Here is a 19,515-nt window from a genome sequence, read left to right as displayed (position 1 = left end):
ACCACTGCGTGTGGGTTCTGCCTCCCAACCTCAGGATCCTCTTTGCAGCTGGGGTGAGGTGTAAGTAATCACAGCCCTGGGTGTCTGAGAAGAAAGGATCATAGGAAAAGCAGGGACACAGCAGGAAAGTGAGCTCCTTGGGCCTCAGATTCCCCCACCCTGCAGCGGGAGAAGCATTTTCCTCCCACTTGACAGAGGACCTTTGACCAAGCTCAGAAAAGTCCCAGCTGGTGGGGGCAGGGAGCCGGGCTTGTTGAATGGAAGAAGTGCTTTTCCTTTTTAGAGAGGCTGCGTGATTCCACTCCCCTTTCTCTGCCAAGCTTTATCTTTGCTTAAGAATTCACACAACCCTCCAGGGGCCCTGCTACAGCTGCTGCTCCTCCTGTCTTCATTGATAGGTAAGAAATGTGCCTGATTTAAACTGATTTAAACTGGCCATGTTTTAATAAGCATTTTGTCCAAACAGGGAGCTGCAGGAATCGGGGGGCTGAAGCGGGGCTGAGCTTCCCACTGGTGACTTCTCTTTGCCCAAATGAGGCCAAGGGAGAAGCGGCAGGGCCAGCAAGGGGCTGAAGGCAGGAGAGCGTGGGGAAGGGGATCAGCCTTCGCCACCCCACCTCAACCTCTCCCCAACTTCCCCCAACCTCCCTCCTGCCCAGGACCAGTTTCTAAAGATGAGTGAATTCCAGTTTCAAAAAGGGAATGGCAGGCAAAGAGTGTCTTGGTTGTGAAAAAGGACAACCAGGAAAACAAATTAAGTTGATCACATGTTGAGCCCCTGCCTTGATGCTAATGAGTGCCCTGGCACAGGCGGTTGGGCTGCGTGGCAGGCCCTGACCTCCAGGATTCACAGCTGAGCAAACCACAGCAACAGGGACAGAAACCAAGGGGGCAGGACATGCACCCCATCGGCCTGGTGTGGTGTGGAGATGGCTTCGAAAGCAGGTGACATGCTGGGCACAGTGGCACTTTGAGAGGCCACGGTGGGAAGACTGCTTGAGCTCAGGAGTTCGAGACCAGGTTGGGCAAAATGGCGAGACCTGTTTCTATTTAAAAAAAGAAGGCGGCTGGGCGCGATGGCTGACTTCTGTAATCCCAGCACTTTGGGAGGCTGAGGTGCGCGGATCACCTGAAGTCAGGAGTTGGAGACCAGTCTGGCCAACATAGTGAAACCCTATCTCTACTGAAAATACAAAAATATTCGCCAGGCGTGGTGGCGGGCGACTGTAGTCCCAGCTGCTCAGGAGGCTGAGGCTGAACTCGGGAGGCGGAGCTTGCAGTGAGCCCAGATAGCACCACTGCACTCCAGCCTGGGCGACAGAGCGAGACTCCATCTCAAAAACAAAAAAAAAAAAAAAGAAAAGAAAGGGAGGGAGGAAAGTAGAAAGAAAAGAGGAAGGAAGTGAGGGAGGGAAAGAAAGAAGAAAGGAAGGAAAGGGACATTTGACCAAGGTTTTGAGGGCTGAGTAGGGGTTTGAGAGGTAGAGGGGATTGGGAGGGTGCATGCTGAGTGAGAAAAGGTGCCGGGAGATGGGTAACAGCAGTGTGTGTGGAGAAACTCAGTTGTGGCTGAAGAATAGGGTCCAGGGGTGGAGGAGAAGGAAAGTGGCTGGACACAGAGGTGTGTTGTGTGTAGGGTCGGCATGAAGAGGAGCGGATAGGGCAAAGCTAGAAGGGTTGGGCAAGGGGAAATGGGATTGGAGAGGCGACTGGCGCTGACCCAAGACAGGACAGATAGGGTGACCAGAGTGGAGGATTAGCCAAGCCTTGGCACAGACCCAAGCGTGTGGAGGCCCCGGGCAACACCAGTCACCACGAGGGCCTCTCCCAAGGGCTCTGTCCTCCCACGGGGATTGGAGGTGGGTAAGGGAGACCGGGCGGGGTGGAGGATGAGGCCAGGCAGCGGCGGAGAGAGAAAGTCCCACCCCTGCGGGCGTTCCTTGCCGGCCGGCCGACCTCGCAGGCTTGGGCCTGGGCGGGCACCGACGGAGCGGCCCTGGGTGCGGCCTCCCGGCGCCCGCGAAGACAGGTAGGGAGGCGGAGGGACTGGAAGCCCGCGGGCGACCAGAGGCGGGGGCGGCGCACCCCGGGGCTTCTGTAGGAATTTGCTTGCCTGGCTCACGGGCGACTGGAGTGTCGGAGAAAGTGGGGGTCCGCAGAGGAGACCCCGCCCCGGCTCGCTCTCCCGAGGTGGGCGCAGGGTCATCGCGCGGCACCGCGCGCCTCCGGCCGGGAGGGAAGGAAATGCCGGGAGCCAGGGAGCTGGTGCCGGGCGGCCCCGGCGCCCACCCTCCGCCCGATGGGACCTTCCTTCCTTCATGCGGACGCCGCTCCGGGTGCGTGGTGAAGGCGAGGCCCTGGAGACTGCGCGCCCCTCCCGGGAGGTGCCACCGGGCCGCGGGCCTGGAGGGTCCGGGAGCCCCTGCGGCTGCCGGCACCTGCGCGGCCATCCCGGGCCTCCCGTGGGAACCGCGCCTCGCCGCCTCGGGGGTGCGCGGCAAGTTCCTGGGGTGGGGACGCGGGGTGCCTGGTCAGGGCGGGACCGATGCAGAGGAGGGCCGTGCGCGGGGACCACGGGGACGGGCGTCTGCGGACTGCGGCGGTCCCCGAGTCGGCTGGGGACCGTGCAGGGGGAGGCTCGGTCGGCGGCCACCCGCCTTCCCGCCCTCTGCGCCCTTGTGTGCTGGCCGCCGCCTGCGGCCCTAGCCCAAGGCAGACGCGTTCCCCAGGAACATCACGTTGAGGGCGCCCACCCTGCGTGCCCGGGACCACCTGGCCCTTGCCCTCGGGCGGCAGGAGAGGTCGAGGTTCCACGGCCCTCGGAGCAGCTCCGTGACCAGACCCCGGACTGGTCTTGGAGTCGAAGGGGTTGTTTGCCACCAAATGAACCGAAAAAACTGAACTTTTCAGACTTTGGAATGGCAGATACGGGCTTGGAGTTCAGTGCAATTGCAGCGGAGGCAGTGGTGTTCTGAGTAATTACAAGTAAAATTCTTCTTTCCCCCGTATTTTCCTCAGCCTCGCCCGCCCTAGCAGGCCTAGCCTAGCCCTAGCAGGGGGCTCCTGCTCTGGGAACTACCCCCGACAGACCAGAGGCAGGGCCCTGGCAGCAACTCCCCTCCCTCACCCTCCAACCCCAGGAATCTCGAACTTGACCACAAGAATAATGACTCAATGACTCACTGTGCCAAATTAACGAGTGTGTACATTGTTCAATGTGCCAGGTTACATTTCTGCTGAGCTTGGCTTCTGTATGCTGTGTTTTATCCTTGTAAGCAGAAGTCATTTTATACCTTAAAAAATTGGAACATGGGTAGAATTACAGATTTTAAAGTTCAAATCTACACGCTGGTACTTGTTTTAATGTTTTGCACTGAATGGAGCACATTGCTTATGTCATTCTGCGATACAGTGACATGTATGTACACATACACACTGCACAGTGTGTATACAGACTGGACACCTGCACCAAATAGTACACACCAGACTGCACATAGACCCGCCCTGCACACTGCACATGCACATTCCATGCACGCACACATCCAACCACAGACACTCCACACACACTGCACTGCACACTGCCCTGAGCACACACTACACTGTACTGCACACTACACTGCACCTTCAGGGCGCACACGCTGCACCACACACTGCACGGCGCACACGCTGCACCACACACTGCACGGCGCACACGCTGCACCACACACTGCACGGCGCACACGCTGCACCACACACTGCACGGCGCACACGCTGCACCACACACTGCACTGTGCACACGCTGCACCACACACTGCACTGTACACACTGCACCACACACTGCACGGCACACACACTGCACCACACACTGCACTGTACACACGCTGCACCACACACTGCACTGTACACACGCTGCACCACACACTGCACTGTACACACGCTGCACCACACACTGCACAGCGCACACGCTGCACCACACACTGCACTGTACACACGCTGCACCACACACTGCACTGTACACACTGCACCACACACTGCACGGCACACACACTGCACCACACACTGCACTGTACACATGCTGCACCACACACTGCACAGCGCACACGCTGCACCACACACTGCACTGTACACACGCTGCACCACACACTGCACTGTACACATGCTGCACCACACACTGCACTGTACACATGCTGCACCACACACTGCACAGCGCACACGCTGCACCACACACTGCACTGTACACACACTGCACCACACACTGCACTGTACACACGCTGCACCACACACTGCACTGTACACATGCTGCACCACACACTGCACTGTACACACGCTGCACCACACACTGCACGGCGCACACGCTGCACCACACACTGCACTGTACACACACTGCACCACACACTGCACTGTACACCCGCTGCACCACACACTGCTCGGCGCACACGCTGCACCACACACTGCACTGTAATGCTGCACCACACACTGCACTGTACACACGCTGCACCACACACTGCACTGCACACACGCTGCACCACACACTGCATGGCGCACACGCACCACACACTGCACGGTGCACACACTGCACCACACACTGCACTGTACACACTGCACCACACACTGCACGGCGCACACGCTGCACCACACACTGCACGGCGCACACACTGCACCACACACTGCACTGTACACACTGCACCACACACTGCACGGCGCACATGCTGCACCACACACTGCACGGCGCACACACTGCACTGCATACACATGCTGGTTATGGAGGCTGCTTATGGATCTTCCCTGTGCAGAGAAATGCTGGCCTGGGTTTTAAATGGGATACAATTAACATTTTTAGAACATTTGAGTTTTCAAAGTGTCTTCAGAGACTTGATTTTTTTTTTAGCCTATATTAGGAGTTTTTAAACATCTGATGTAATAGCTTTTTTGAAAGGAATCTTGCTGAATTAAAATAGTGAGTCTAATTACTCGGATTCTGAACTCCTTGTTTTTCAACCACATAGAAGTATTTTTAATTGCTCTCTCTTTTTTTATCCCTCTGGAACCCTGAAACAAGTTGTTCTTGAACTTCTGCCAGTTGCGGATGGGCCGTTCGTTTCTCGCTCACATGTTGAGCTGTCCGGCGGGGCGCCCGCACGCTGTGTTCTCTGCGGTGCACCGAGGCGCGCCCGGCGGTCCCGTTGCGGGTCTCCTGGTCACTTGTGGGCCACAGGGAGCGACGCGCCCACACACTCGCGCCCGCCCCCAGGACAGCTGCTGGAGCCCCGGGCCGCTCTAACCCGCTGCGTCTCCTGCAGGCTGAGATGCGGCTGCTCCTGCTCCTGCCGCTGCTGCTGGCTCCAGCGCCCGGGTCCTCGGTGAGTGCGGCCCTGCCCGGTCCCCGGGAAGACCCTGCAGGGGAGGCGGGGACGGGGACGCGCGGACCCGCAGGCAGCGTCCCCAGAAAAGGGACGATGGGCTGGGATGAGGCGAGCCCGCGCCGCTGAGCTCCCTCAGAAAGGGCTGGGCCCTTGAAGCCGGCTGGCCAGGGTGCTCAGAACGGCCCGTCAGGCTGCAGGGCGCAGTTTGTAGGAATGGCACCTTCTCAGGGCTTCCCTCCTTCAGAAGGTGGTGGGAGCACTCCATGGAGTCCCCGCCAGTGCTGCAGAACCCCCTCCCCCAGGTGGTTTTCCAAGGTGGAAGGACAGGTGGGGGCAATGCTGGAACCAGTCAAGGTGCAGGGCTGGGTGGCCCATCCCACCAGACACCTGTCTTCTGCCTGGAGCCACAGTTTCCCCTAAGCTGGGGTGTTTGGGCCTAGAGGTTTGGGGTGCCAGTCATTTGCTTTCCCCTTAGGGTAGCACCTAGGGCAGGGCTGTCCTATGGAACCTTCTGAGATGGCGGAAATGTCCTGTTTCTCTGCTGTCCAATAGGTAGCCCCTCGGTCCATTGAACACTTGAAAGTGGGTGAAGTGAGTTTTAATTTTACTTGACTTTAATTTAATTTATTTTTAAATTTTTAAAATACTTATTTTTGAGACAGAGTCTCACTCTGTCACCTAGGCTGGAGTGTACTGGCATGATTTCCGCTCACTGTAACCTCCACCTCCTGGGTTCAAGCAATTCTTCTGCTTCAGCCTCCCAGGTAGCTGGGACTCCAGGCGTGTGCCACCGCGCCTGGCCATAATTAATTTAAACAGTCACATGCGGCTAGTGACTACCGTATTAGACTGTAGCTGGGACTCCAGGCGTGTGCCACCGCGCCTGGCCATAATTAATTTAAACAGTCACATGCGGCTAGTGACTACCGTATTAGACTGCGAATTAAGACAGTGGACACAGGAAGCTGGCTGGTGGTCAGAGTTGCTGTTTCATTAACAGGGGCCCAAAGGCCAGGGCTCTCTGGAGAAGGTCCCTGGGTCTTGAGGATGTACAAGGAATCTTCTAGACCACAGGCCCCATCTTTGGGGAGGAGAGGGTCTGCAGAGCTGGGTACTGCCCTGGCTCGGTGCCTGGCAGAATAGAAGCCGCAGAGTCAGCTGGGCCCTGTCCTGCCCCAGGAGAAATCTCCCAGGGTGAGCCACAGCCCTGCCCACCCCTGTGTGAGGCAGGTCGGAGGTGAGAGAGGAAGGATCCCTGAGAAAGGACCCAAACTGTTTTCTGCCTTGAGGAGTTCAGGGGGAAATGCCACGTCTGGCGTCTGTGGGTGGAGGCTAAGAAGGACTCCTCTGCAGGGCTGTGTGGGGCAGGCAGGACAGATGGCAGTGGGCACTTCTCCCACTAGAAGTGGGTCCCATAGATGGGACTGGGCACTTCAAGAGCCCGTGAACCCAACATATGCCACAGCTGGAGCGGAGGGTGGGCCAGAGCTAGCCTTTTTCATGTCCTCTCGACCACCTGCCAGCTACCCGCGGTCCCCTCTGCCACCCCATGAACCTTGCTTCCTAAATGCCACTCTCAGGTCGTTCAGCACGTGCTGGTGGCCCAGCTGCATGAAGGCCAAAGCCCAGGTGGAGGGGGCACCAGGACAGTGTCTAGGCCCCAGGATTAAATCCCAGAGCCACCTTGACAGCTGCATGACCGTAGGCAAATAATCAAGCCTTAGACGGCTCTAATTTGGGGGTAATAATGCCCACCCCAGAGGTTTTCATGCAGATGAAACAAATCAAGGTTTCCAAAGTGCCCTTGGTTCTCTTAAACCTTTTCTCCCTTAAGGCTGCGCTGAGTAGCCTCATCCGGCTGCCGCCTCCTCCTAGTGTGAGTCTCAGATGGGGCTGGGTGCAGCCTGGGCGGATAATTCTTCTCTCCCTGCCGTCTGTGACTCTGCAGGGGTGTGGCCCCGCTCACAGCTCCACTGCCTCCCTCCGTGGCTGGGACAGGAGCCACTCAGTCCGAGCACCTTCTCTGGATCACCTATGCTGCCAACGGTCAGCCTGAACAGAATGAGCAGATGAATAAAGGCGGTGGCCTGCGTGCTCCTGGGCCTCAGCCTCTGTTCCCACCTGCACGCAGGTGTGCATGCATTCTGTCTCTCACACACACACGCACATTGGGCACTTGATTCCCCTGGAAACAGTGCAGCAGGAAAGGGGACCCCTGAGTGGCTCCAGGTGGGAGTTGAAGGAGGCATGGGCGGGGCGCCTAGAGCAGCATGAGACAGGTGAGGGCAGGCCCCAGGTGAGGCTGGCTGGATCAGCTCATTCTGGCTTCACACCACGTCGGGCAGTTCATGGTTTGGGTAATTACAGAGCAACAGTGTGCTCATGCTGCCTGTGGCTGAAGGTGCTTTCCTTCCTTGGAGAGACAGTGTGGAGTGCGTGGACAGAGCACGGTTCTAGAATGGGACGGATGGACTAGGGCTCTTGGCTAGTGGACACCTGCCTCACGGGGGCTGGGCACAGGAGGCAAGAGGGCATTCTGGAAACAGCATGTCTCTTAGGGGGCCCTTGTTCAGACCAGTCCTGCCCCCGCCTTATCCTCATGGCCAGGCGGTGGCTCCATTGCAGGGGTACCCCTCGTTGCCTTGGCCACACCAGTATGTCCAGCCCAGCTCCGGGGAAGGGTGGATTTTGCTGGCTGCTGTGCCAAGGAGCCAAGACAGACATCCAAACAGGCCTTGGTCAGAGGGTAATTGACAACCAGGCCCAGGCCAGCAGCTAAGAAAGCAGCCACCCCTGAAGACGTCTCCTGAATACTTAAAATGTGGGCTGAGGCTGTGCGTGGGGGGCGGGTGCTGGAATCCCAGCTGGGGCCGCAGGCTGTCTCTGGAACGTCATCCTTCACGCTCAACACTCAGCATCTTCCTTGTGAAACAGAAACTTGATCCAAGTAAATTTCAGTTTAACTTTCATTGAGAGAACACTTTGATGTTTTGGCTCACAGGTTTCGAAAGCTTAGAGATTTGTGTTCAAGTTAGACTTGAAGGAGTAGATGATTTTACAAAGTGAAAGCTAAGACCTTTCATCCGGCCAGCCCGTCCTTCTTGCTGGTGTGTGTGGTTCGGCAAGCTTAGCGTGGTCTGTGCATGGCTGGTTCTGCCTCAGGGTTCTGGGTTTTGTTATAAGACAAGGATAACTAGATGTTTGGCACCAGAGATGAGTAAACCTCCTTCCTCACCTGAGATCCAGCGAAGCTGCTTAGGGATCACCATGAAAGGAAGAGCCTGCTTTTCTTTTTTTGAGACCAAAGTGCTGGGATTATAGGAGTGAGCCACTGCGCCCAGCCGCTTTTCTATGTGACCACTGAGCTCTTTCTCTGATTTCCTTGAGAGCCTTTTCTGGTGATACCCTAAAAGAAAGTCCCCTTCCAGCAAATGTTTGCATGTACACCGTATGCCTCCTGGCAAAATTGTGAAGTTACATCTAATCCCTGTCCAACCCTGCAGGGAATCATCTAGCGTCTCATTTGATTCCCCCAAGTGGGTGGGGGCACAGCCCCAGCAGGGGAGCAGAGGCCTGTAGTGAGACTGGCCGGCTCCTGTGCCCACTTCTTCCTCTGTGGCTTCCTCTCTCTGCCTCACTTTTCTTATTCATGCAATGGCCTCTGTTGGGTTGTTGTGAGGATGAAATGAGATAATGTGTGTGTGGCATGTGGATTCCTGATGCCAGCTACAAGAGGTCCAGTCTTTCTGGTGGGAAAATGTATCTGCTAGGATTATAATCCTGTGTAGAGTCTCAAATAGCAGTTCTTCAATAAGACAGACATGATTCCTCTCTCATATAAATACCCAGGGGTCAGAAGTCTGGGGCTATTCTGTTGCACAAAATCCTCCAGGCTCTAGAGTCTTTCTATCTTTGCTTCACTGTTTGAAGCCTCTATTTCCAAGTTACCTCACAGTCTAAAAGGCTGCTCCAACTCCAGCCATCACATCTGCTTTCCAGACAGCCTGAAAGAGTACAGGAGGAAGGAGAAAAGGACAAAGGCTCATGCAGCCTCTCTCTTAAGGAGATTACTAGCAGCAGCTGCCCAACACTTGTATTTACATCTTACTGATGAGAACTAAGTGATGTAGCCACAGTTAGCTGCAGGAAGTCTAGAAAGTGTTTTTTTTTTTAATTTTGGGCAGCCAGGTACCCAGCTGAGTCAAGTTTTCAAGGGTTCTCTCACAATGGGTAGAGGGGATGAATATTGGGGTACCCCTGGGAGTCTCTGCCAGATTAGCAGGATCCCCCCCATGCTGCTTCCCTTTATTTTCTTTTAGGGCCCCGTCCCCTACATCACAGTTAACCCACAAATGCCTGGACCCTCAAACTGCCCCTGGCTGTAGGGTTCCTCCCCGCAGTGGTCCCTGAAACTCCAAACCCTTCCCAGCTGCTCCTGCTCCTGCCCTCCAGGCCTGGCTTTCAGCTGCTTATGAGGAAAGCAGGCTAATTCTGAAAAGGAATATGTTTTGGGGTGCCCGGCGGTGTTGCTGAGTCCTAAAGGTGGGCCCTGGAAGGGAGAATCCCAGGCTCCTTGATGGGTGAGGGAGTGTTTTTAGGCGGAGCATCCTTTGGAGGGGCCTCTGGGCTCAGGCTCTGAGTGGCCACTGCTGATACATGGTCCTGTCTTCTGCAGGCTCCCAAGGTGAGGCGGCAGAGTGACACCTGGGGACCCTGGGGCCAGTGGAGCCCCTGCACCCGGACCTGTGGAGGGGGCGTCAGTTTCCGGGAGCGCCCCTGCTACTCCCAGAGGTAGGAGAGACGAAAATGGCCCGGCTTGTTAAAGCAGGAGCTTCTGGGTGGTAGGCTAGGCAGTCACGGCCTAGGCTAGCACTGGCCACATCAGCAGAACCCACCAAGCAGCAGATTCATTCTGGAAGCAGCATCAGTTCAGCACAGGAAATCAAACCATTTCCCAGGGCCTTCCACTCTGAGCTGGAGCACAGGTGCTGCCTGCTGCCCCTGGTCTCCAGCTCCTGATGCTGCACTTGCCTGCCCTATGGCAGGTGCAGTCAATTTTGGTGGAACCAGTAAACAATCTTCAACCGGCAATTCCCAATTCCTGTGGCTTCTTTGCCAAGTATAGATGTTCCCCATTTCAAGCGATTTATTAAGTGCTTGCTGTGTGTGCTGCACTCTGGCAGGGTCAGTGGAGAAGGTGGGGTACAGAAGGGGTAGTGAGGTGCCTCTGTCCCAGTATAGGGGTTGTTCCTGAGAACCCTATGTGAGGAGGAATGAGAGACCAGGAATGATCCTAAAAGCCTTATACTGATGTCCTGCTTAGATCGCAGGATGGCTGTGCCAGGCGGGTGGGTATTACATCTCACGCAGGTATTACATCTCATGCAGAGTCTTCTCTGGGAATCTGCCGTAAGAGGCAGTGGAGTGGTCCCGCCTTAAATTCAAATTACAGGGCGGGTAGGGCTCTGAGTCCCGCTTCTCCCAAGTACCAACACCGGTCGCTCACGCCCCGCCAGGGGTCGGCCCTCTCACCTTGCTGCTCCCACTGGAGAGCCCTGCAGAAGTTGGGGCCTGCAGGGAGCCCCAGCACGGGGGTGGGGACGTTGGGTCTCGGTCCGGGTCCTCCCGGTGCTCTGGTCCCGCAGGAGAGATGGAGGCGCCAGCTGCGTGGGCCCCGCCCGGAGCCACCGCTCTTGTCGCACTGAGGTAAAGCCCACGGGGTGCGGGCGAGGGCACCAGCTACCCCAACCCCTCCCGGCCGACGTCCCCACAGGGATGCCCGCCTCTGGCCGGGGGCTGCCCGGTTGGCCCAGCCTGGGGTCCTCCTGCCAATCCACAGTAGGGCTGCGTGGGAGCCCGTTCCTCACCCTGCCCCCGGGGACTGGCCTTGTCTTCCACAGCCTAGAGCACCATGGAGGGGCGCGCACAGGAGTCCGGGGGTCTGGGGGGCAGACTCCACCTCCAGCGGCTCGGGGCAGGCGAGGGAGATTCCTGGGCTCCCTGGGCTGGGGCGGGCGGCGGGGACAGGGCGGGGAGGGAGGTGGGCGGACCTCGGACTCCGCCTCCTGGACCCCAACTTCCCCTCTGCCCCGCAGAGCTGCCCCGATGGCGCCCGGGACTTCCGGGCCGAGCAGTGCGCGGAGTTCGACGGAGCTGAGTTCCAGGGGCGGCGGTACCGGTGGCTGCCCTACTACGGCGGTGAGCGCGGCCGGGACCCCTCTCTCGAGGGCCTCTTGTATCCATACATTGATGCCACAGTTCCTATTGCCGTATTATAGAGGCGTTTTCATATATATGTATATATACACACACACGTATATTAGAGACAGTCTCGCTGTGTTGCCCAGGCTGGTCTTGAACTCCTCGGCTCAAGGGATCCGCCCGCAGCGACCTCCCAGAGTGCTGGGATTGCAGGCGGGAGCCACTGTACCCGGCCAATTTTTTTTTTACTGGGCGGGGTGGCTCGCAATGTACAGGGAATCTTCTAGACCACAGGACCCACCTTTGGGGAGGAGAGGGTCTGCAGAGGTCCCTCGTGACAGAACAAGAGGTCTTACTTTTTCTTTTTTTTCTTTTTGTTCTTTTCTTTTTTTCTTTCTCTCATTCTCTCTTTCTCTCCTGTTCTTCCTTTCCTTTCTTTCTTTTCTTTTTTTTTTTTTTAAGATAGGCTCTCGCCCAGGCTTGAGTGCAGCAGTGCAGTGTCAGCTGGGCAGCCTCGAACTCCCAAGCTCAGTCAATCCTTCCACCTCAGCCTCCCAGATAATTTTTTAAAAAAAAATATGGAATGCTTCATGAATTTGCACACCATACCTCCTCAGGGGTCAGGGGCTGTGCTAATCCCTGTATCATTCCAATTTTAGTATATGTGCTGCCAGAGCCAGCATTTGTCAAATACCCCATCGATCAACCCATAATGAATCAATCACCAGTCACCCCCGCTCCCCCCAGCGCATGCCCGTGGCAACACAATGGCAGCTATTTTGAGGTCTTTCCATCCTTTCTCCCCTTATGTGTGTATATTTTCAAACGGAGCTATGGTGTGTCTATACCATTTTGAGCCCTGTTTTTGCTCAGTCTGCTATGGGAAGCGTTCCTCCTGTCACACAGAGAAGGATGTGGGAAGCCCCAGGAGCGGTAGGAGTGGTGCCCCCCGGTCATCCTGCAGGAGGGGCTGGAAGGGACTTGGTACACCAAGACTTCATTTACCAAGGATCCGGGGGCCAGAGGAGATGGTCTGAGTACCTCTGAGGAGGGTATAAGTCATTACTTTTTAGATAAATACAGTTCAGGAAAAAAACACCCAACGTAAGCACCAACATGTATGTCATTAAGCATTTTAGATGAATCAGAAGATTCCTCAAGACAGGTCTTCTGAGTGTTCGTTTTCCCTGCTTGCTGCGCGTGACCTCTGGAGACCCCGTGGCACTCTGAATTCCAGATCAATGAGCACTCGTATCCTGTGCATGTGTGGGTGGGTGTGTGTGTGTGTTGTGGGGATTGTGACTGTGGCCCAGTGGGAGTCTTATATCCTGTGTGTGTGTGTGTGTGTGTGTGTGTGTGAGATGGGGATCGTGGCTGTGGGCGTGGCCCAGTGGGAGTCTCATATCCTCTGTGTGTGTGTGTGTGTGTGTGGTGGGGATCGTGGCTGTGGGCGTGGCCCAGTGGGAGTCTCATATCCTGTGTGTGTGTGTGTGTGTGTGGTGGGGATCATGGCTGCGGGCGTGGCCCAGTGGGACTCTAGCTTTCAATATTCCCTCTGGATCCTGAAGTGGACACATGTCAAGAATAATTTGAGTATATTCACATGATAGAAAAATTGGAACACAGAGGAAAGTCTAAAAAGATAGTAGAGGGATACCTTCCATGGTGTGGAGATGATTATAATCCTGTTTGTACTTTTGGGTTGTTTTAAAATGTATATATTTAGATAAATATAAAAATTAAGGTTGGATGCAGTGGCTCATGCCCGTAATCCCAGCACTTTGGGAAGCTGAGGCAGGACGATCACTTGAGTCCAGGAATTTGAGACAAGCCTGGGCAATGTGGTGAAACCCCATCTCTACCAAAAATACAAAGATTAGCCAGGCATACAAAGATTAGCTAGGCATGGTGGCACACACATGTAGTCCCAGCTGTTCAAGAAGCTGAGGTGGGAGGATCACTTGAGGCCAGGAAGTTGAGGCTGCAGTGAGCCAAGATCACACCACTGCACTCCAGCCAGGATGACAGAGTGAGATCTTGTCTCCAAAAGAAAAAAATTAAAACCAGGCCAGTTTCAGTGGCTCCTGCCTGTAATCCTGGTTCTTTGGAAGGCTGAAGCAGGAGGATCATTTGAGCCCAGGAGTTTTAAACTAGCCTGGGCACCGTAGTAAGACCCTGTCTCCACAAAAAAAATTAAAAAAAATAGCTGGGTATGGTGGCATGTGCCTATAGTCCCAACTATTCGAGAGACTGAGGCTGGAGGACCACTTGAGTCTGGGAGGTGGAGGCTGCTGTGAGCTTTGATCGTGCCTCTGCATTCCAGCCTGGGAGACAGAGTGAGATCCCATCTGAAAAACATTAAAACCAGGAAAAAGTTACCCTCATCCTGCCCCTTTCACAAGATCACTGTTAGCATTTCATCTTAGCCCCTTTCACATCATTCTCTCCATATACACTTACATATTTGTAATTATTGCATATTAATCACCGTTTTGCATTCTGTGTTTTAAGCATCTTCCCACACCACATAGTTTTCACAATCATCATTTGCAGCTTCATAGTCAGCAGGTGTAATATTCCATTGATAATTTGTTTAAAGAGTAGCTTGTTATGGCCGGGCACGGTGGCTCACACCTGTAATCCCAGCACTTTGGGAGGCTGGGGCAGGCAGATCACCTGAGGTCAGGAGTTCAAAACCAGCCTGCCCAACATGGTGACACCCCATGTCTACTAAAAGTACGAAACTTAGCCGGGTGTGGTGGCACGTGCCTGTAGTCCCAGCTACTGGGGGGGATGAAGCAGGAGAATCGCTTGAACTAGGAAGGCGGAGGTTACAGTGAGCCGAGATCGTGCCACTGCACTCCAGCCTGGGCAATAAGAGTGAGACTCCATCTCAAAAAAACAAAACAAAACAAAACAAATAGCCTGTTGTAACCACCTCAGCTGTGGTAAACAATGCTGAGGTAGACTTCTTTAAGTGCTTTGCTTTTTTCCTTATCCTGGTCAGCTGTGGTAAATAATGCTGAGATGGACTTCTTTAAGTGCTTTGCTTTTTCCTTATCCCGGTCAGCTGTGATAAACAATGCTGAGATAGACTTCTTTAAGTACTTTGCTTTTTCTTTATCCTGGGACTTTTCTTCGACTTGATCCTTAGAGGTGCGACAGATTCAGGGAGACGGCCCCTTCTCCTTGGGTGGGGGCTGCTGCAGGGCTTTCTGACCCATGCTTTCCTGTTGCTAGGGTAGGCCTATGGGCCCTGGGGAGGGGCGTCATCCAACCTCAGGATCTCAGTCTTGCCTTCCTGCCCACCCCAGCCCCAAACAAGTGTGAACTGAACTGCATTCCCAAGGGGGAGAACTTCTACTACAAGCACAGGGAGGCTGTGGTCGACGGGACGCCCTGTGAGCCTGGCAAGAGGGATGTCTGTGTGGATGGCAGCTGCCGGGTGAGTGGTCCCCCAGCCCCTCCCTGCCTCCGGGCTGCCTGGGGGCTCAGTGCGGGTGTTTCCCTGTCCATCACCCACAGGCCCAGGTAGCTGCCATGAGCTTGGTGTCTTCTCAAGTTACCAGAACACCAAGCCCAGCTCCTAGGGTACCTTGCAGGCATCACAGATGCCCTATGGCCCCTCACCTTCATTCTTGGAGAATGCTAGCCCTACAATAAGAGAAACCCTCTGGGTGGCAGAAATCCGGCTAAAACCGAGTTCAGAAAAACAAACAACAGGGACAGCCGCAGGTGCATGAATGAGGTGCCACTCGGCTTTCCTCTCCGTGGGTCCAGCAGCAGGATCGGGTCTGTTCTTCCCAGGAGGTGTGGAGGTGGCCGCCAGCTGCTCCGGACTTCTGCTGTGGCAGCCTGGCCCCTCCCAGAGAAAGGGGGCCTCATTCCCAGGAGTTTCAGCCACCGGGGATTGGGACTTACCCTGAACCACTCCAGCCTCCCCAGACCCACATTTGGGGAGCTCCATTCAAACTCTGCGGGAGAGAGGTGGCCCTTCAAGGAAAACAGGGCGTTATTACCAGAAGGGGAGATGGGAGCTGAGCAGATAAATGGATTGTCAGTCACAGGCCAGTCCCCTGGCTTGTGACTGAATCACTCCTGACCACCCTATTCTGCCTGGGCTGCGCGGGTGCTGGGGTTAGGGTGTGACGGGGCCCAAGGCCTGATGTGGCCATGATGCCCTCTCCCATGCCTCCCGCGTGTCTGCCCACAGGTTGTCGGCTGTGATCACGAGCTGGACTCATCCAAGCAGGAGGACAAGTGTCTGCAGTGTGGGGGTGACGGCACGACCTGCTACCCCGTCACAGGCACCTTTGACGCTAATGACCTCAGCCGAGGTGGGGGTGGTTCCGACAAGGGGCTGTTGTCTGCCCCTTCCTTGCCTGTCCCTGCTCTGGCCTAGGCTCCAGGCCAAGTGGCCCCCATGGCACCCGAAGGCTCTGACCATATCAGGTCACGTCTGAAAGGCCCCATGTGGCCTTTGGTTAGGACCCTTGCCCACTTGTGCAGTCCCACCTCCTGCCACTGCTTGGATGTTCTCCCCATCTCTTCCCGCTCCCGGTGTGCTCCGGGTGCCCTGAGCCTTCCCGCCACCCTGGCTTTTGTACTGCAGCCTCTTCTGCCAGGGTTGCCGTTCCCAGCAGCTCGGCCCGGTCCGGCTCCTGCGTACCCTCCCTGCCCCCTTTCTGTGCTGCGTGGCACTTGGAGTCCTTGGGGGCCACTCCTTCCTGCTGTTTGAGTGGTGCCGGGGGAGGGATAGCCCAGCACCCTCAGCACCTGTGTCTCTGCCCCCACCAGGCTACAACCAGATCCTCATAGTTCCCGCGGGTGCCACCAGCATCCTCATCGAGGAGGCTGCTGCCAGCAGGAACTTTCTGGGTGAGAGCCTGGGGTTAGGTCCTGGCAGGTCTGGGGCTGCAGGAGGAGGTGTGGCCGTGCCTCCTGCTGCTGACTGATGCGGTCTCCTCTGCGCAGCCGTGAAGAATGTTCGTGGGGAATACTATCTCAATGGGCACTGGACCATCGAGGCGGCCCGGGCCCTGCCGGCAGCCAGCACCATCCTGCATTACGAGCGGGGTGCTGAGGGGGACCTGGCCCCCGAGCGGCTCCATGCCCGGGGCCCCACCTCGGAGCCCCTGGTCATTGAGGTAAGTGGGGGTGTGGGGAGAGAGGGTGAGTGGGTGGCTCGTGGTCCCCAAGAGGCTGCCAAGCTCTGTACATGGGGGGTTGAGTGGCTCTGGGCCTGAGCCTGGCAGGGGGCTGTGGGGCTGTGGCGGGTGTGGGAGTGCCCCGCAGCAGCAAACCCCAACAAGGACTCTCCCATGGCAGCTCATCAGCCAGGAGCCCAACCCCGGCGTGCACTACGAGTACCACCTGCCCCTGCGCCACCCCGGTCCTGGCTTCAGCTGGAGCCACGGCTCATGGAGTGACTGCAGCGTGGAGTGTGGCGGAGGTGCGGGCGTGGATGGACCAGGGGAGGGTGTGGGCTCCGTGTGCCGGGTCCCATGGCCATGGGTGAGCAAGTCGCAGCCCCTCCTGGGGAGATGGATGAGCAGGCGAGAAATCTCTGTGTTATGGGGGTGGCTTTGAGGAAAACCTAGGGATCTGGGGGACTCCATGAAGGACCCCAGCCTAAGTGAATAGAACCAGAGGGGGCTTCCCAGAAGCAGCGGCATCTCATAGGAGACGGACTCCCTTAGGAACGGAGACTGGGCCTGGGGTCAGTGATCAGGTGCCAGAGCAGGGCTCTCTCACAGCAAAAACTCTCTGAACCTCAGTTTCCTCATCTGCCAGTTGGGGATGATGGTGGCACTTGCCTTGGGGGGTCATCTAAGGCTGAATGGGGATGACCTACGGGGTGAGTGCAGGATGGCGCCTGGCCCGGGGAACATGCTTAGTGAATGTTGACTGGTGTTTGCCCGCCGTGGCCGGGCCTCTGCTCAGGTCACCAGTCCCGCCTGGTGTTCTGCACCATCGACCATGAGGCCTACCCCGACCACATGTGCCAGCGCCAGCCACGGCCGGCCGACCGGCGCTCCTGCAACCTTCACCCTTGCCCAGAGACCAAGCGGTGAGGCCTTGCCAGCCCCTCTACCTATGATGGGGCCCAAGAACTTGGGTGGGAAGGGAACAGGGCCTCCAAGCTGCTTTAGGTGTAGAACAAAGAGGCGGGGGTCCAGGGCCCCCCACACTGTTACTGGGGTGTGGGAGAGGTGGCAGCTCTCCCTGGGGGAGGCAGAGAATGGGCCTGAGCCCAGGTCTGGTCTCTCTGCCCTCTTGTGACCACGAAGTACTCAGAACACCCAGGCTTGGTGGCAGGAGGGTTGGAGAAGGTTCTAGAGGTCCCTGTCTGTCTGAGCCAGCAGAAGGTTTGGCTTGGCAGATGCCGAGGGGTGGGCCAGGGGTCGGGCCACAGGGCCTGCTGGCGTCGGCCATGCCTTTGTTCGTGCACAAAGGACTTCTTACCTGCACCGGCCTGGAGCGTGGCGCCTTGCTGGGGCCCAGCGAGTATGTGGGAACAGGTAACCTGCAGGTCACAGGCTCCCCGCAGGGTTGGTGCCAACCCGTCACCGCTTGGCCTTGGTGGCAGTGGGCCTCCTGGGATGGTGGCAGGCTTGGCTTTGCATGGGGCCACAGGGCTGCTCTGTCCTCCGGGTCCTTGCACCTGGGGCCCGGCAGAGCTGCTCCACGCGTGGGTGAGCGCACCCTCTCCAGGAGCTGCCCCTGACTAAGGTCAGACTGAGAGGAATGGAGTCTGACTGGGAGACAGGGACCTGGTGGGAAGGAGAAAGGGGGATAGCGTTGAGGACCGGAAAGCCAAGGGGGTGGCGTGGGGCTCCGAGTTGTGGGGAGCGCTCAGAGAGCCTGGCCCGGTGGTGGGGATGCTAAGGAGCGCCTGGGTCGTGGCCTTTGTTCAGGCCGGAGGTTCAGAGGATGGGCAGGGGTGGGCATCCTCAGGCCACCTGTGTGAGTGAGGGCTTGTGCCTCTCAGGGCTGGGTTTCTGCCCATGCTCCCGGGCCAGCCTTACCTGATTCCCCCTCCTGCCAGCTGGAAGGCAGGGCCATGGGCGCCCTGCTCGGCCTCCTGCGGAGGAGGCTCCCAGTCCCGCTCTGTGTACTGCATCTCGTCTGACGGGACCGGCGTCCAGGAGGCTGTGGAGGAGGCTGAGTGTTCCGGGCTGCCTGGGAAGCCCCCTGCCATTCAGGCCTGCAACCTGCAGCGCTGTGCAGCCTGGAGCCCGGAGCCCTGGGGAGAGGTGAGGCCCCTGGCCCGGATGGGGCTGGTGCTGGGCCTGGGCAGCAGCAGGGAAGGGCTGGGGTCTTGTCCTCTGCTATGGAAACTGAGGTCCTGGGAGGTAAAGTGACCTGTCAGGTCATCTTGGAAGCTGTGGCCAAGGCTGGGACCAGAAGCAAGTACCTGGATGACTGGTCCAGGGCTCTTCCTTTTTCTCCAGGATCCCAGGGCAGGAAGAAGCTGGGTGTGTTGTTTGGGGGCAAGGGAGGGGTTGGCAGTGTCTAGGCTGTCAGTCATTGCTTCTAGCACCTACGTATATTTAAGTTGCAAACAGGTGGAAAATATAAATGGGTGACACCCTCAGTCTGTTGTCAGTAGCCATGGTTCAGGCTGTGTGACCTCAGGGGAGTGACTCAGCCTCTCTGGGCCTGGGAAGGATATGGGTAGTGGGTGCTATCTGCCTCCATGCCAGGCTGGTGGGCTGCTAGCTGTCCGACCTGGCGTGGCTCCTCGGGGCAGGGCCGAGCTCCTGCTGACAGCCTTGTCCTTGCAGTGCTCTGTCAGCTGTGGCGTTGGCGTCCGGAGGCGGAGTGTGACTTGCCGGGGTCATGGGGGTTCTTTGCTCCAAACTGCAGCGTGCTCCTTGGAAGACCGGCCACCTCTCAGCGAGCCCTGCGTGCATGAGGACTGCCCCCTCCTCAGGGACCAGGCCTGGCATGTCGGCGCCTGGGGTCTGGT

At 57.0% G+C, this 19,515-nt stretch overlaps 1 protein-coding gene across 5 annotated transcripts in view; it reads left to right on the top strand.

Moving 5' to 3' along the window:
- The first annotated feature begins 339 nt into the window (after positions 1-339).
- Positions 340-19,515, top strand: part of PAPLN (papilin, proteoglycan like sulfated glycoprotein) — a 40,136-nt gene continuing 20,960 nt past the window's right edge. The window contains exons 1-13 of one of the 5 annotated variants that reach the window (XM_050798678.1): positions 340-398; positions 5,280-5,339; positions 10,018-10,133; positions 10,988-11,048; positions 11,438-11,540; positions 14,858-14,988; positions 15,757-15,880; positions 16,341-16,421; positions 16,518-16,690; positions 16,872-16,995; positions 17,487-17,613; positions 18,592-18,799; positions 19,331-19,513. In XM_050798678.1, coding sequence (XP_050654635.1) covers positions 5,286-5,339; positions 10,018-10,133; positions 10,988-11,048; positions 11,438-11,540; positions 14,858-14,988; positions 15,757-15,880; positions 16,341-16,421; positions 16,518-16,690; positions 16,872-16,995; positions 17,487-17,613; positions 18,592-18,799; positions 19,331-19,513 — 1,485 coding nt within the window. In that variant the 5' untranslated portion in view covers positions 340-398; positions 5,280-5,285. Of the gene's footprint in view, positions 399-852; positions 946-1,942; positions 2,030-5,038; positions 5,340-10,017; positions 10,134-10,987; positions 11,049-11,437; positions 11,541-14,857; positions 14,989-15,756; positions 15,881-16,340; positions 16,422-16,517; positions 16,691-16,871; positions 16,996-17,486; positions 17,614-18,591; positions 18,800-19,330; positions 19,514-19,515 lie in introns of those variants that run through there. The other 4 variants (XM_050798677.1, XM_050798676.1, XM_050798679.1 and 1 more) reach the window with 4 other exon arrangements.

Source organism: Macaca thibetana, chromosome 7 (assembly GCF_024542745.1).
Source record: "Macaca thibetana thibetana isolate TM-01 chromosome 7, ASM2454274v1, whole genome shotgun sequence".
NCBI classification, from domain to species: domain Eukaryota; kingdom Metazoa; phylum Chordata; class Mammalia; order Primates; family Cercopithecidae; genus Macaca; species Macaca thibetana.
Note: the sequence above shows the minus strand (reverse complement) of the source record. Positions and strands in the feature narration are given on the sequence as shown.